Source organism: Rhea americana, unplaced genomic scaffold (genome assembly GCF_003343005.1).
Source record: "Rhea americana isolate MKP2758 unplaced genomic scaffold, rheAme1 scaffold_308, whole genome shotgun sequence".
NCBI classification, from domain to species: domain Eukaryota; kingdom Metazoa; phylum Chordata; class Aves; order Rheiformes; family Rheidae; genus Rhea; species Rhea americana.
In genome coordinates this window covers 526,406-541,204 of record NW_028186433.1, presented here as the reverse complement: position 1 = coordinate 541,204, position 14,799 = coordinate 526,406, and the positions used below count along the sequence as shown (strand labels likewise).

Sequence of the window (14,799 nt, the reverse complement as noted above, 5' to 3'; positions counted from 1 at the left end):
TGTAAACATGCTGCCTGATATGACAGTACAATTGTAATGCGAAACTTTTAAAAAAATTATGAATATGGAAAGCAAGCATTTTAAATCTAAGATCCCCTTAAAAAGACAGTATTCTGCACCTTTCTCATGATATGCTGTTTTTTTCAGTTTTTTCTCATTTTTTTGGTGGTTTGGGGGTTTTTCTTTAATTTTTCATCCATTAAAATACTTCTTGACTTCACTCCCCTGGCCAGAGCAAGCGAAGAACCGTTGCTGCGTCACCACATTGCTGGCCTTGCAGGCTGCTTTTCTCTCTCCAAATGATACTGTATAAAATATAACTTGGACGGATACATCTCCACCGGAGCGCTACCTCGCCTTCCCAGAGCTGGCCCAGCACCTCGGGGGAACGAGACGGGTGCCGTTCCCCCAAGCCTATCACGTGCTGAGAACACCAAGCCCCAAATGCGCCTCACGGGCGTCCTTTGCCTGGGGCACAACGCCCGGCGGGGAAGCACAGCTCAGAGGTAGGATAGCCCAAGGCAAGGTCAGCTCAACCTGAAGGAAGAAGCCTGAACTGCGTCCCTATGGCTAGCATCACCTTCACTATTTTTCACTTGAGGTGTTATCCTTTATTCACTAAGGTGTTTTTTTTTTTTTTTTTTTTTTTTATGGATTTGATGCATAGTTTAAATAACTCATTGAGTTACTATGTTCTTTGGGTTTCTGTGGCTGCTTGTGGTAGCAGCACTTGACCAAACGGGCCTGAAGGCCACCTCTGCTGGGTTGTTCCATGCAGAAGGGCCGGTTTTGGAGCTCTGCTCCCATTGCATCGGCAGCCCGGGACGCCGACGGCAGCGCCAGCGTATTAAAGACAGTGTTATACCCRGCAAATGGCCTTTTGGCAGGTGAAAGCATTGCACCGAATATAGGTGAAGCCACTTTGTACGGGCTGAAAGGAGATAAATGTCATTAGGTGCAGAARCATGATTAAAATATGATGTTGAAGCCCTTTTGTTAAGAACAGGGAAGCGCTGGAGGAACTGAAGTGTTTCTCCGAGTGCCAGAGATAAGTGAGGCTCTTCCCTTTAGTCTGGTTTATCTGTGTAAGAAAATGGAGATGGACTGGCCTCACTGCATGCTGCTTGTACAGGGGAYGGCTGCAGCAAATCACACCAGAGGCGCGATGTTGCAGGAATGCTTCCTAACTGGAAGATACTATTTTTCACAAATAGTGCCAGAGAACTGCTTAAAATTGGCCTGCCCTATTAAGTAAAAATAACTTATTTCCCTTGAGCTATCTTCAGCCCCTCTTTCTCTTTCTCCTTTGATGTTCACACTGTCCTTCCCGTCTTTCTCATATTACTGTTACTGGCTGTTATCTACTCCTGGCATGTCATGTTCTCCCGCTCCCTCCCTCCCTGTTTTTCTCTTTTTTCTCCCTCCCTCCCAGCTCAGTCTCTTCTCTCCCTCTGTTCTTTATCGCTGATGCACAATCTTTCCCTGTGGCTCATTCTCCCTGTTCCCTGGGCTTCCCAGCCTTTCCTCTGCTCTTCTTCCCACTGCTTCCATTTAACTTTTTCCCTCCTGTCCTAGTGGCATTTTCTGTGATGCTTGGAATAGCTGTCCTGGTTTCAATGGGGAAGTGTTTTCCTTTTTCCTCCAGCAGCTGTTTTCATAGCTCTTACCTATATGAGGAAACTTCTCCATTTTTTCTCTGACTTAATGGATTTCCTCCATGCTTTCGTGGCTGAACCAAAACCCATATCAAGTTAACCAAAGATAAATGACCGTATAGTACAAACCAGGTGATGTCAGTATCTTGGTCTTGAAGCTCTGGAGTGTAGTTTACCTACCCATGATTCAGGACATCATTTTGGCATGAGGAAGAGAACTGCAGGAGAGATGCCCAGGTTCTGCAGGTAGGAATTGGCCACTGTTGCTGAGGCCCACATCCAAGAAAGCATGGATGGAGAAGGGAACCAGAATGAGAGGCTGAAAGAAAAGGCAGTATGAAGGGTGAGGGTTAYGTGAGACTGGATGGAAAGAAAGGGCAGTGGTCATGGCGGAAAGGAGAGAGTAGGAGGGCTGGCGTTGGAAAAGTTGGACAGAGACTCCTTGAATCTTACTGGTTTTAGCACCTAAAGAGAGTGTGAATGCTTCCTTTGAGGTTTCTGCTTATGCAGTTAGGAAGATAAAGCATGTGGCTTTTCTGAATACATGAGAATATAGATGTTCCTTGCCCCTACATCAGGAGATACTGGGATCATGGTCCTGCTGAATGGTGGTCAGCTGGACACAGTGCTCTGGCTCATCCATGTCTGGTATTTCTCAAGCCTTGTAATACCTACTTAATGTAAAAAAAGAGAGGGAGGAAAAAAAAGATGATCAAAAAACTTATGATAATTGTATCTCTTTGGTGGGAGCCAGCTAGGCTCTGCAGGTCATTTTAGGAGAGCAGCCCTTGAAGACCAGTACACATTTGCTTTATTTTTTTCCATTTCCAAGAGATGTAGAAACTAAGTTGGGCATGAACTGGGGCACAATTGGAAGAATTGTGTTCAAAAAGGAAGAATCTCTGTCCTCCGAGCCCACATTCTGAGCAGAGTCACTTGGAAGTGATTTCCAGCTTGCAAGAGTTTTATGCATTTGCAAAATGTGAACGCGCACTGGCTACGCAGCCCAGAGCCTGCACAGATGGCAGGTGATGGCCAAGCGCTTTCCTGACCCCATGCTCCAGCATGTGGAATCATTCAAGATAAAATAAGCATGCTACAAACGTGCGTTGGTTTGAAGCTCTCCCTAAAGCAAGAAAAAAGGAAGCGATACAAGTGTGTAACTTCTGGCATTTGCTATTTCATATAAACAACATAATGCTTTGGCTTCTCGTTACTTTGCATTGAATCGCTCAGTTTGTCTTTACAAAAGATCATGTTGAAACTACGTTCTCAGACCTTACAAAAATAGCATAAATATGTATTTTGAATATGAGCTTTCATTCTCAGTGCTCTTGATCTAGGTATTGCTTTTCCCATCCTTTGTTTTAATCCACTTTTGCATTAGGGTTGCTTATAGGAATTGTATACTGTTACTGTTTGAGATCCAGGAGATTGCCTTCTATTAAATATTACAGCAAGGGACTACTCATTCAACTTCCAACTTTCTAAACAACATGTAACAAGCAATAGCTGAATCCAAGATGATTTCTTGCTTTGTAACACAATTTCTAGATAAAACTGAATGTTTAATTCAAAGATTTTAGTTATGATGAGAGTCGATTGGGAATTTTTCAGCAAAGTCGTTTTTAAAACAAAAAAATGGTGAGTTTATGGAAAACGAATCTTGTGAGAGCACCCCTTTCTTTTTCAATGAAATCTTTATTTCTGGACTGTTCAAATTCTTATTTCTGTTTCTTGAGTGTATTTCTTGGTTTGTCCAGTCCAGAGAGAGAGGATGAGAGACTAATAACACCCGGAACAAGCATCAACGTAAGGATGAGAGTGCTTATTTCCAGTGAGAGTGCAGCAGGGACCAGGCATGGTCTCTTTGATGAGTCTCCAAAGCATTGGAGATGGCAATCCATCTCCAGCTGGATTCATGAGTCATTAATTAAGTATGCAAGTGGAGTAACTGCAGTGGGAGAGGAACCTGCTCTAGAGCCGTTAATGGCCAGGTATTAAAGGCAGTCACTTAGAGAGAGGTGAAAGAACAGAGTTTGAACTCATTTCCCCAGTTCTGGGTGAACACCTTCCTCACCACTGGTTATTCTGAGGCATTGCCTTCATTCCTCTTGGCAAACCTGCTCTCATTCCCAAATGTGGAAGAAGGAAACTTTTTGAAACCTCAACAGCTTTCACAGAGGGGGGAGAAAACTGTTCCCCGCTCCACCAACTCCAGTTATATAAGCAAGGAGCCTGATTTCTAACACAGATTCAGCTTTTCCTGCACCAGCTTTTGGCAGCATCTCTTTGTGACTTGGAAATTTGGAAAATGTCACGGAGGATAAGTAACGTAAGACGGCATTTTGGTGCGGTTGCGCTTCTGAGAACGTCGTAACATCTTCCCTTTAGTTGCCTTCCCAAAATCTTTGTGGCCTACCAATTTATTTTCAGGTCCATCTATTAAGAACAACATTTAACAACATGTTCTTTAAGGCTTGGTCCATATACCAATAAATCCAGTAAAAGAATCAAGAATGTAGCTGAAGGGGTTTAAATTAGCTGGGTTGTAACTGTATGTTCCAGAAGAAGGGATATAACAGTGACCCTTGCCTTCAGGATACACCTTGTAGGTGTATCCGCTTTTCCATGACTTGGGCTCTTTGAATTCCTCATAAAGAGGAGACTTATATTATGTTCATCTCTACATAGGTTGTGCGGAAAATGAGATATCTGCATATTGCAGTTGGCTTTCTATTTTGGGGAAGGTCACTTCAGAACGTTACACTGTGGAATCCATGAGTTATGATCCTCGGATAAATAGGTTTGGTGAAAAGAAATCGTTAGCTTTATTACTGTTTTTCCCAGTGCTCTTTTCTAAGGGTATACATTATATTTTAACTGGCTGGTAGCAAGAATGCTGTTATGAATTGGGAGGTATCCATTAAAGCTTAAGCGTAAGTATTAGGATTTGATGCTTGAAATAACAGCCCGGCTTTGTCATTACAGTATGTGCATCACACCTCGTTTTGACTTTGAAAGGAAATTATTGCATTTTATCCCGTCGGTAGTTTCACACAGTGCTATTTAAAGGGAAAAGGCAGCCCTGAGCCAACAACGTTGGAGGACCCCAGAGCCCTTGGTGTTTTCATTACTCTGCACAATCGTTTGTRCCCTCACTGTCAAGAGGCCACCTCGGCCACCCCCACCACTGTCCAGCCCACCTGTTTTGCAGAGAAATTTTGGGATGCTAGTGGTGAGATCTGAAAAGCAAATGTGATGAATGGGAAGGAGCTGCCCTGGAGACGAGCTGCTTGGCCTGACAGCTGCTGGCACCAAACGGCCAGGCTGGGCAGGGAGGAGAGCGGTGCGTGCGAGGGAGCAGAAGGAGCTGCTCTGTGSAGTAATATTGGAGCAGCTGGCTGAGTGCTGTAGGAGCAAAGAGTTTTCGGGTTTTTTTTTTCTTTTTTTTGTTTTTGATACTAAAAAATAAAACAAAGGACAGCTGGCAGATTGGGCTGGAAAGATCCCCGTTGGTTTTCTGCAAACTGGAAAAAGTGGGCAGAACTGATAGGATTTGAAGAGCTCAGAAAATGAGATGACCTGGAAAGGGAGGAAGGTTTCCTTTTTTTTTTCTTTTTTTCTTGGATCGATTTTCTGAATGAGGAGCTGTGTCACAGCGGATGAGTAATGTGTAGTGACTCTGGCTTCCCACTTTGTTCGGGGGAATCTGTCGTCCGCGGATGCTGCCTTGCTGTAAGGTGCTSTCTTCCAGCTCGTGCTCCGTGTCTGCTTCTGCAAAAGCTTGGCATTTGAAAACAGCAAATAAAAAGTAAGTTTAAGAAAGCAATCGCTGTTTATTACTGACACCGGGTCCTTAAACGGAGCTTGGAGCGCAATTCCATCCCTGCGCGCTCAGCACGGCGCTCCGGATACGTCAGTTATTGTCACTGTCCGTCTCTGCAAACAGCTACAGCTTTGTTTCGTTTATTCCTCAAGTGGCAGATCCAGTAATTTTTCCAAATCAGTGCCTGTTTGTATCAGCTGATTCATCTGGATCCTTGTCACGGGTAGTTAACACATGCTGTCCTTAAAGACTTCACCTGCCGGAACGCGTAAAATCAAACAGAAAATGCTGCTTTTAACAATTTGCCCGACGAGTGTCTGACAGCAGCGTGTTTTTCTTCTTTTTCTCTCTACTAGGTYGTCGCTTACCACTACTGCCAAGCTGATAACGCCTATACCTGCCTCGTGCCGGAGTTTGTGCACAACGTGGCGGCCCTGCTCTGCCGCTCGCCGCAGTTCGTGGCCTACCGGGAGCAGCTGCTGCGGGAGCCCCACCTGCAGAGCATGCTCAGCCTGCGCTCCTGCGTCCAAGACCCCATGGCCTCCTTCCGCAGGGGAGTCCTGGAGCCCTTGGAAAATCTACACAAAGGTACTAGAAAGGAGATTCCCTAATTCTTCCCTGAGCTCCCACCCACGCTTTTGTTTTTCTTTTCTTTAAAAAATAACAGTTGCATCTGGGCTTCAAACAAAGCGATAGGTTAATTCTTTTGCATCTGAATTTCAAGAGCAGCAGAAAAAAAAGTGAGATTTAGCAAAGCCGAGAACATGCCATCATGGCTGTCTGAAAGTGAAGGGTTAACCACGCTTCTCCTCCCTGCTGTCCCTGTCACTAGATGAAGTGCTAAGGACAGCRTGTGCTTAACTTTGTTTTCTCGATTTCTTCCTGGTCCCAAGTTTGGCATCGCAGTTCTGAAGATGAAAACAAGCAACYGTTTCCACGCACAGCTCTGCTTGTGACAACGTGTTTTGATCTGTTTGTCGGGGTGATTTTTTTTTTCCCCTTGAACTGTCATTATTTAATGGTCTTTTGAGAATTTTAAGCTTTCAACTCAAGATCTGGTGTCATAAAAGTCTATAAATACCCATTGTAAAGCTTTGGGGGAAACTGGTAACAGGCCATTTCCTACTTAGTGATCTCAGAGATTTTCCTAAGGCAGCATCGATGTTGTCTCCCTTTCCTTCCTGTGCAAGATACAACTAATTCTTAGTAACAGTCGTTAACTTTAAGATCGTTACTTGTTGCCATGAAAGCTGTCCAAGTGTTGTGGAGTTCAGGACTCCGTTGTCCTGCAGCCTGTGATATGTTTATTAGAACAGCGTTCTGTGTGTTATTGGTTGCAAAAATAGCTCAAATAAGTTGCTGTATGATCCCGCCTGTCACAGTGCATGAACCAACGCGGAACAGGTAAAGCTGCAACCAAATCTGAAGCTCTGCTGTTCACATCAGTACTTCAGAACTACGCGTCTGTACTCTCGGTGGCCACATCCGTGCCCGACGATACCTAGCGTGCRCGCGCGTGCTAGGAGACGCGCAGAACATGTAGAGCCAGCCCAGCTCCAGAGCGGCTGGTTTTCCTGGCATGGAGAAACACATGTGGAAATGCCACTGCAGGGGTGGCACGGCCACTCTCTTACCAACGCTCCTGGCAAAAGAGGATGCGCTAGGAACCACTGCTCCAAAGGAAAATAAGCTGCTGGATTATCCTCCTTGGGAGGTATTCCAGCCCTTGAATTCAGAGCATTTCTGAGGATACTTACTTGTCTTGCCAAGGAGGTTGACTCCCATCTGGTCACAAGTTCTAGGGCATGGAAAAATTTTATATGAAGTCTTTTTTYCCCCCTGGTGGGTCCTGCTTCAACACGGCTCTGGGGGAGCCAGCRATCAAGACTCCCATCTTTCAACCTGGCTGATTGAGAGTGCTGGCAAACTAATCTGTGCTAAGTGTTTTGTAATGAAACGAGCAGTGTCTGGAAATGGGTTTGAAAATATATCACATTTAAGACACTGTAAATATATCAGCAGGTCTTTTACAAGGTGCTGTTGAAGCTTTAATGCTACTGGGACAAAGTTATTGCGTAGCTGTTAATGTTGAATGCCGCTGACAAACTTAGATAGGTGTTTCTCAAATATGCTTTCTGAATCTCAGAGATGCTAAATAATATACAGCAGAAAGTTCTGGTTCTTGCCCAACTCCCTGCTTTTTCCTCTCWCCTCTCGCTTTGTGAGAAACGTGAGATATGTGCGCAAAACTCAGGTTCCCACAATGTTCTCTCCGAGGTTTCAGAAAGCCATAAAATATATTTTCTAGTATACCCAGTGAAAAGTTAACTGAAAAAAGATTTATAAAGATATTTTATTTTTCATATAGCTTTTAACAGTAGGTAAAGAAATAAGCCCAACTTGACAACATAAGGCAATAATATGAGATTTTTCATGTTCAGCAGTACTGGAAGTATGGTTTTTACTCATTTCTCTTCTCCTTGGGATACCACAGAGACAACTTGTGTCATTGATGAACATTTTATTTCAGATTTTTGTAGAAAATTTCCTGACACAGTTTAAAGTCGAAGAGGGAAGATAGCCTCCTATCAGGAATGCTGAGCTTTTTAATAGCATGATTTATTCATAGTAGTTTACAAAGGAGAGCAAACATTTTACTGAATAAAATCAATGGTACAAATTAGCAGCATATGCCAACAGTAGACTCCATTCTCCTATTCCCCAGCTAGTATTGTATTTTTTAGGCAAGATTATCCATGAAAAGATACCTCTTGAGCCTAAGATCCCAGTCTACAAGAGTATGCATCATTAGTTATAAAGGTTTTTATAATGATAATTGAAATGGTGTATATATCCTATGTGTGGATGTACCTATGGGTGTACATGCAATTAATGTATCATAGGAGAGAGATGCTGCTGCTGTGTGGTTTTTTGTTAGTAATGTCTGATGATGCCTTAAAACACTCTAGTGACTTTGTTGTATATTGCAGTCATGTGGCTAGCCTTTCAAATAAATGTTTTTCTCTTTCTGTTTATCTCAGAGAGGAAGATCCCTGATGAAGATTTCATCATATTAATTGATGGTTTGAATGAGGCTGAATTCCACAAGCCAGATTATGGGGACACCATAGTCTCGTTCTTGAGCAAAATGATCGGAAAATTCCCTTCCTGGCTTAAGCTGGTAGTGACGGTCAGGACAAGTCTACAGGTATATTGAGACCAGGAGTGTTGGAAAACAGAAACTGCATCTTTGTCATGATGGGCCTCGACAGGAAGGTCTTAGTGGGTATATGCTTAGCGGTAGGCTTGAGACCTTGATTTTCAAACAAAAAGTTGAAAACACTCTCTGCTTAGTGTGGCGAAGCTCAGGCGTGCACATCCTCACGCCCTTCTGCCTGCCGCGCAGTTTGTGAGTGYGATTGTTTCAATCTGGAGGAGTTGACCTTAATCCAAGACATTCTTCAGCTCAATTAAGCATATCTTTGGCAGGTGCTGAAGTCCTGAGCTGAATGTTGTTTGGGTTATTCTGAACTATTTTCATCTTAGGTTGCAGCTAAACAGGTTATTACCTTCAGCCTTWGCTGCTCATCGTCACTCTTTTAGCACGGGATTGAGCAGCCTRTAGCCTGCTGGCTTGGCTGTTCATCGCAGTGGAACAAATTGGGAGGCAAYAAAATGCCCCAGTTAGTACTGAGCTGCTAGTTGCACTGTTTCGAAGTAGAGCTGGTTGATTTGCAGAATCAGCTGCAGGAACGTTCCTGCGGACGTCAGAGAGACCAGACGAGCGACTGGGGACAAGCTCAGAGCAGTGAGCTGCTCCCCTGGGAAGAAGGGCATTTCTGCAGCACTAAGTTACGCGGAGCTGAGCCCTTTTTGCATCATGCACCGTTTTTCAGTTAGCACAGAGATGTGCAATTCATTTTCACTGAGGTCCATATAGGCAGTTTTACTGAGATCTGCTAATATTTACTGAGATCCCCAGGTTGATTTACTGTGGTCTGCCTAGCAGGGAGCGTGTGCTGCTTCCAGCCCCGTCGAGCCAGCCAGCTGCTGCACGCTGCCTTTGGAGCCGGGAGCTGCAGCTGCTCCCTGAGACACCAGGAGAGCACAGGCTGTCTGCTGTTTTGTGCTACAATTATTTTGTGCTCTGTAATGGAGTAGATGAAACACCATTTTGAAGATTTTTTTTTCATAATTGTAGGTAAATTGCATCCTTGTGACTTTAATTTCTCATTTAATTAGGGCTTTTGCAGCCCAGAGTTCCTCACTGCAAAGCTTACTTTAGCAATGTGCTCACTGTCTTATTTTTTCTGGAGAACTGATTGCTTCTCCTGCAGCTGCATTGCCCAGCTCCATTGAATCATTTCTCCTCACTTTGCAGAGTGTGAGAATCCATAACATGAGTTCTCTTGGAAAGATCTTTAATGCTTTTCTCGTGCTACATAAGCTGCRTTAATGAGCTTAGCAAACAAGAGAATCCCTGGCAGCAGTATCATTTAACAGATAGACATACTTATTTTGCCCCAGAAAATATTAYCTGTACTGATGTTTCAGTGCATTTCCCTGTTGATAGCGGCTATGTGATATGGAAGAATCCAAGAGTCAGCGCTCCTTGACTCTATTTCAGCAAAACGCCCTGTGGCCTGAAGCCTCTCCTGTGGTTGTCCACAGGTCATTGCTCGCAATGGGCCTCTGATATGACCGAAAATCAGATGACGTGTCTTGGTTCTTTGTTTGGATGGGGCAAGAGTAACAAGGGTGCTGCTCCATGTGAATTTTCCTGTTCTTTCCGTGGGTATCAGAAACTGTGTCCTTTGATTTTATTTCAGTCATGTTTCCCACGCAACSTGCTTGATTATAGATGAGGTTGTGAGGTTCTGAGGGCATAAGTTGCCAGCTTGTATGCTTGCCCTGATGGAAAAGGTCTTAAAGGAGTCTCAGAGGTGCTGTTGTAATGTGAATTAGGTTTACTTAATGAATAATAAGCGCTTCCAGCGTGAACATATTTCTTTTTCTTTCTTTGTAGGAAATAATTAAGCTGTTGCCCTTCCACAGAATATTTTTGGATAGACTGGAAGAGAACGAAGCCATAGACCAGGACCTGCAGGCATATATCCTTCATCGAATACACAGCAGCTCAGAGATCCAGAACAACATCTCACTTAACGGCAAAATGGACAACACTACGTTTGGCAAGCTCAGTTCTCACCTCAAGACCTTGAGCCAAGGGTCCTACCTGTACCTAAAACTCACTTTTGATCTCATAGAGAAAGGATACCTAGTACTAAAAAGCTCCAGCTACAAAGTAGTCCCGGTCTCTCTGTCAGAAGTTTACCTGTTACAGTGCAATATGAAGTTCCCAACGCAGTCTTCCTTTGATCGGGTTATGCCTCTCTTGAATGTGGCAGTGGCATCTCTGCACCCATTAACAGATGAACATATTTTTCAGGCCATTAATGCAGGTAACATTGAGGGCACTTTGGAGTGGGATGACTTTCAGCAGAGGATGGAGAACCTTTCTATGTTTCTTATCAAACGTAGAGATATGACGCGAATGTTTGTTCATCCCTCTTTCCGAGAATGGCTTATTTGGAGAGAAGAAGGAGAAAAGACCAAGTTTCTCTGTGATCCTAGGTAAGTAAATTTTCTGAGAAATCAGAGTTTATAATATATTCATCTCAGAAGCATTTCATTCCATTATCTTAATCATTTTATTTCTTGAGCTTGCATATGGAATGGGATTCATCTCATCTGACTTCAGTCTGTCTGCATTGTCGGTACCTACATCTGTGCTGGTCACCTTAGTCCTTTCTGTTGGTTGTGGAAAAAAATAAATACTGTTTGGGCACACAGCTGACCCTACAAATTTAATAGTCTGCTTGAGGATGAGATGAGCTGTTCCTTAGAAGGCCCTCAGGTGACTAGCTCAGGTGCAGACATCTGAGCTACAGTAGAAATGTCTGTGTTTTTTCAGATTAATCCTGCCCRCTCAGTCTGGAAAGGGGGATCGGTCTCCATTCCTCCAAGGGTATAGAGAGCCAATATGAGGTAGAGGATAAAGAGATGAAGGATAAGCAGTGACAAAGTCTTTTACAGTTGGCGGCTTTTTGAAATCATGTTCCTCCTATTCCTACTAAATGTCTTTTTGAAAGCAAAATAAGGAACAGAATCAGGCTGTAGTGATTTTGGGCTTTAAATGCACGTGTAATCTCTGTACTGATAGCAGCTGAGTTCCTGGCTTAGCTCACGGAGGGCAGAATTCAATCATGGTTAGATTTATATTCTCTAAACCAAATGATCGTTATTAACGATGTTATCATTGTTTCCACTGAAGAGTGGAAACAGACACTTTGTAATTCTAGTAGTTTATCCCCGTAAGCTTTGCTCCATTTTGCCTGCCCTTTTCTGAGAACATGATTATAAAAATCAGGGAGATACTTGTATTTCAAGTCATATCAGCGCGTCTCCTAGGCGCTACGGTCGGTCTGAAGAAAACATGACGGTATCTGCTGGAACTGAATAGCCACTCAAGCTGACAGCCACTCGGCTGATTAAAGCAGCTATAGCTGTTAGCAGTGTCAGACTAATTTACCACTTTCAGTCTGGAGTTTTGTAGCAAACAGGCTGCAGTAGGAAAAAGAAAAATCATACAGCTCCTCCCGATGGGGACCTTGCGTGTTTTAGCAGGTTTTGCACAATATTCCTATCAAGTGAGTGCTTTGTAGAGCATCTTACAGCAGCAGGTGTCTTTATATCAGTCAATGTTAGTGGTTTAATATCCTTCCTCAGGGTCATTAAGTGCTTGTCACCACRTAGTGCTTCTCCACTCTGTTGGCAATGTGTGTGCATCGCTTGTGCCTTTGGTGCTGAAAGCGTTCTCCCTGTCCCTCACCCACACTCGGCCCAACTGTTTTTGTCTCCCCCCTCCCTTTTTTTCWGGCTGGCCTTGCTGTAATACAAGTTGTCATCAGTTGGGCTATAGGAGACTGCAGCCAGCACACTTGAGAACTGTCGCTATCCAGTTTTATAAAAACAGCAGCACTTGTCCTAATGAACCATAATGGGAGTGACTTGGAAAAATCACTACCTTCCCATTTTACCRTAAAAATAGAAGTAGCCTAGTGGGTAAGACACATCCATTCCACGTGCCATAGTAATTAATAGAGCTGGATTACATGGGGGTTTTGGTTTTCTGGCTCCAGAAATATTCCTGTTGGTTCTCGTACAAATGGTTAAGAGCTTCCTGAGTTGTTCTTCTGAGATGCAGGTTGGGAAGAATACTCAAATTCAGAATGAAACTCRAAGTGCTATATTTTAGGTGGTTTTGCGGCAAAACTGTGCATGCAGCTGTATGGGATTTTGGCACGAAATCACACATCAGCCCTTATTCACTCAGCAGGTCTGTCTAGTAGATCTGTGCTTGAGATTCAGGTTTCATACTGTGTTTCAGGAACCCATTGCGGTGCCCTCAGGACTGATGCACGTAGTTTGAGCTGTGCCTAGTCTCTAATAACATTGCCCATCTTGGGAAGTGTAATTTAATTGCAGGTGACGGAGAGCAAGTGCAGCGTTGTCCTGCAGAGGCATGCGTGGAAGGTTTGCGCTCGTTCGCGTGCGGCACTACARCCAGTTTCTTCGCTTTTCAGCATCTCTGTGCTAAACACACCGGTAAYGCGGAGACCGATGCAGATCAGGAGGTTTTCAAGCGTCACTTTAGCCCTGTGTGTGCCGTTTCACGTGATAGATTAACGGTAACTTTAAGGGCAAGAGGAAGACTCTTGCTCTTTGCAAGCATGAAATCCCTGCGGGATTGCTGGAGCTGACCTGACTCTGCTCCTTTAGACTATCCCTTCCAGTGGCAAAAAAAAAGCAGCAGTGCATATAGCAGGCTTCTAGTGCCTTGAGWATAAATCCATAGTATTGAAGGACTAATAAGTATCTCTAATGTATAATATACACTAATTGCATTAAACTCTGGCAGATAATAAAACAGGATACATTTCAGTGATTAATGGAGAGGACCCGTGAGATAGAGCTGTTGTGCTACTCCAAGTCCTCCTGTCCAGCTCTCAGGGAAGAGCTGATATTGAAGTGTTGAGCTTCAAGCATGGCAAGCCCTTAGCAGCAATTAAGACAAGTAAAGATTCTTCATTTTATTTCATTAAAAGCAGCACAGCTTGCCACTGCCAGAGCCARTTAGGAGCAACCTATGGAAATTTGCTTGCATTTTGTTTGTTCGCAGCAAGTTTGATTTCTTTCTACTTGCCTGGGAACTGAAAAGACATTGCAACTGGATGGACCGGCGTTTAATATCATTGCGGGACATTGCAGGCGCGCGCCGTTAATGCTGAGCTTGTTGACCTTGCCACGTCCATACAWTAGTCTGGTTGCTGAGGCTGATTTTCTTACGAGAAGAGCCTTGAAGTGGAATGTGGGTCGGCAACGCTGTGCTTCGTTGACTTACCAAGCCGGAGCAAACAGGTGTGGGAACGGTAGGGTGCAAATTGGGAGAGTGGGACTCGTGCCAGCGCTGCTGCAGCTGGGGTCATCTCCTCCRTTTCTTTTAACGTTACCAAGCTCCTGTGTTCTCAGAAGTGCAGCAGAGAGGGGAGAGGCAAAATGCAGTGGCCAAAAGTTATCCTCAAATTAACGCTTTTTCTACACTTTTATGATAAATAGGAAATCTCCTGCCTCCAGCTGGCGTCGTGCATTGCTAACCCTCTTCCTTGAGTACTCAACGTGGGTTTTCTATGGAAAGAAAAGCCTGCTTGGCGTTGAAGGGAAACCTCCCCCAAGGGAGGCCCCCAGCACTGACCATTAGCTCCTAATAGGGCACCAAAAAAGCGTTTGTCAAAGGGTTCAGCCAGCATCGCAGTAATGACTTCCCTTGACTGTCACTGTAGTGCTATTAACTCAGTGTCTTATTTGACAAATAACATAAAGCATTTTAGGCAAAGACACAATCTTTTATGGCTTGTGCACGGAGAAAGTTACTACTGCACATTCATACTCGCATTGCATTTTTTAACCTAAATTCTGCTAGAATGTGGAAGTGTTTCTGTGTAGACTTGATCAGAAACTCTCTTACGATTATTTTAAGGGCATTTACTAAGCTAATAAAATGTTTTATCGCTGTGCTGCTAGTGAAGAAACTGTCTGAGAGACAGAAGTGAAGTGGTTTGCCCTGGCAAGGCAATAGAACAGTTTTAGTTATAAAATATAGACCCCAGAAGTGAAATTACTTTGTCCGGAGTTAGGTATCAATGTCTGAGTTACTTGCCTAGGCTCGAAATAGGAGTGATTCATTTCATCATG

The 14,799-nt window shown here is 43.8% G+C and overlaps 1 protein-coding gene across 3 annotated transcripts in view; it reads left to right on the top strand.

The window, feature by feature from the left end:
- The window catches only part of TANC2 (tetratricopeptide repeat, ankyrin repeat and coiled-coil containing 2), a 238,284-nt gene that overhangs the window by 181,167 nt on the left and 42,318 nt on the right, over nt 1-14,799 (top strand). For all 3 annotated transcript variants that reach the window (XM_085309950.1, XM_085309949.1, XM_085309948.1), the window contains exons 13-15: nt 5,841-6,072; nt 8,526-8,692; nt 10,511-11,118. In XM_085309950.1, coding sequence (XP_085166076.1) covers nt 5,841-6,072; nt 8,526-8,692; nt 10,511-11,118 — 1,007 coding nt within the window. The remainder of the gene's footprint in view (nt 1-5,840; nt 6,073-8,525; nt 8,693-10,510; nt 11,119-14,799) is intronic.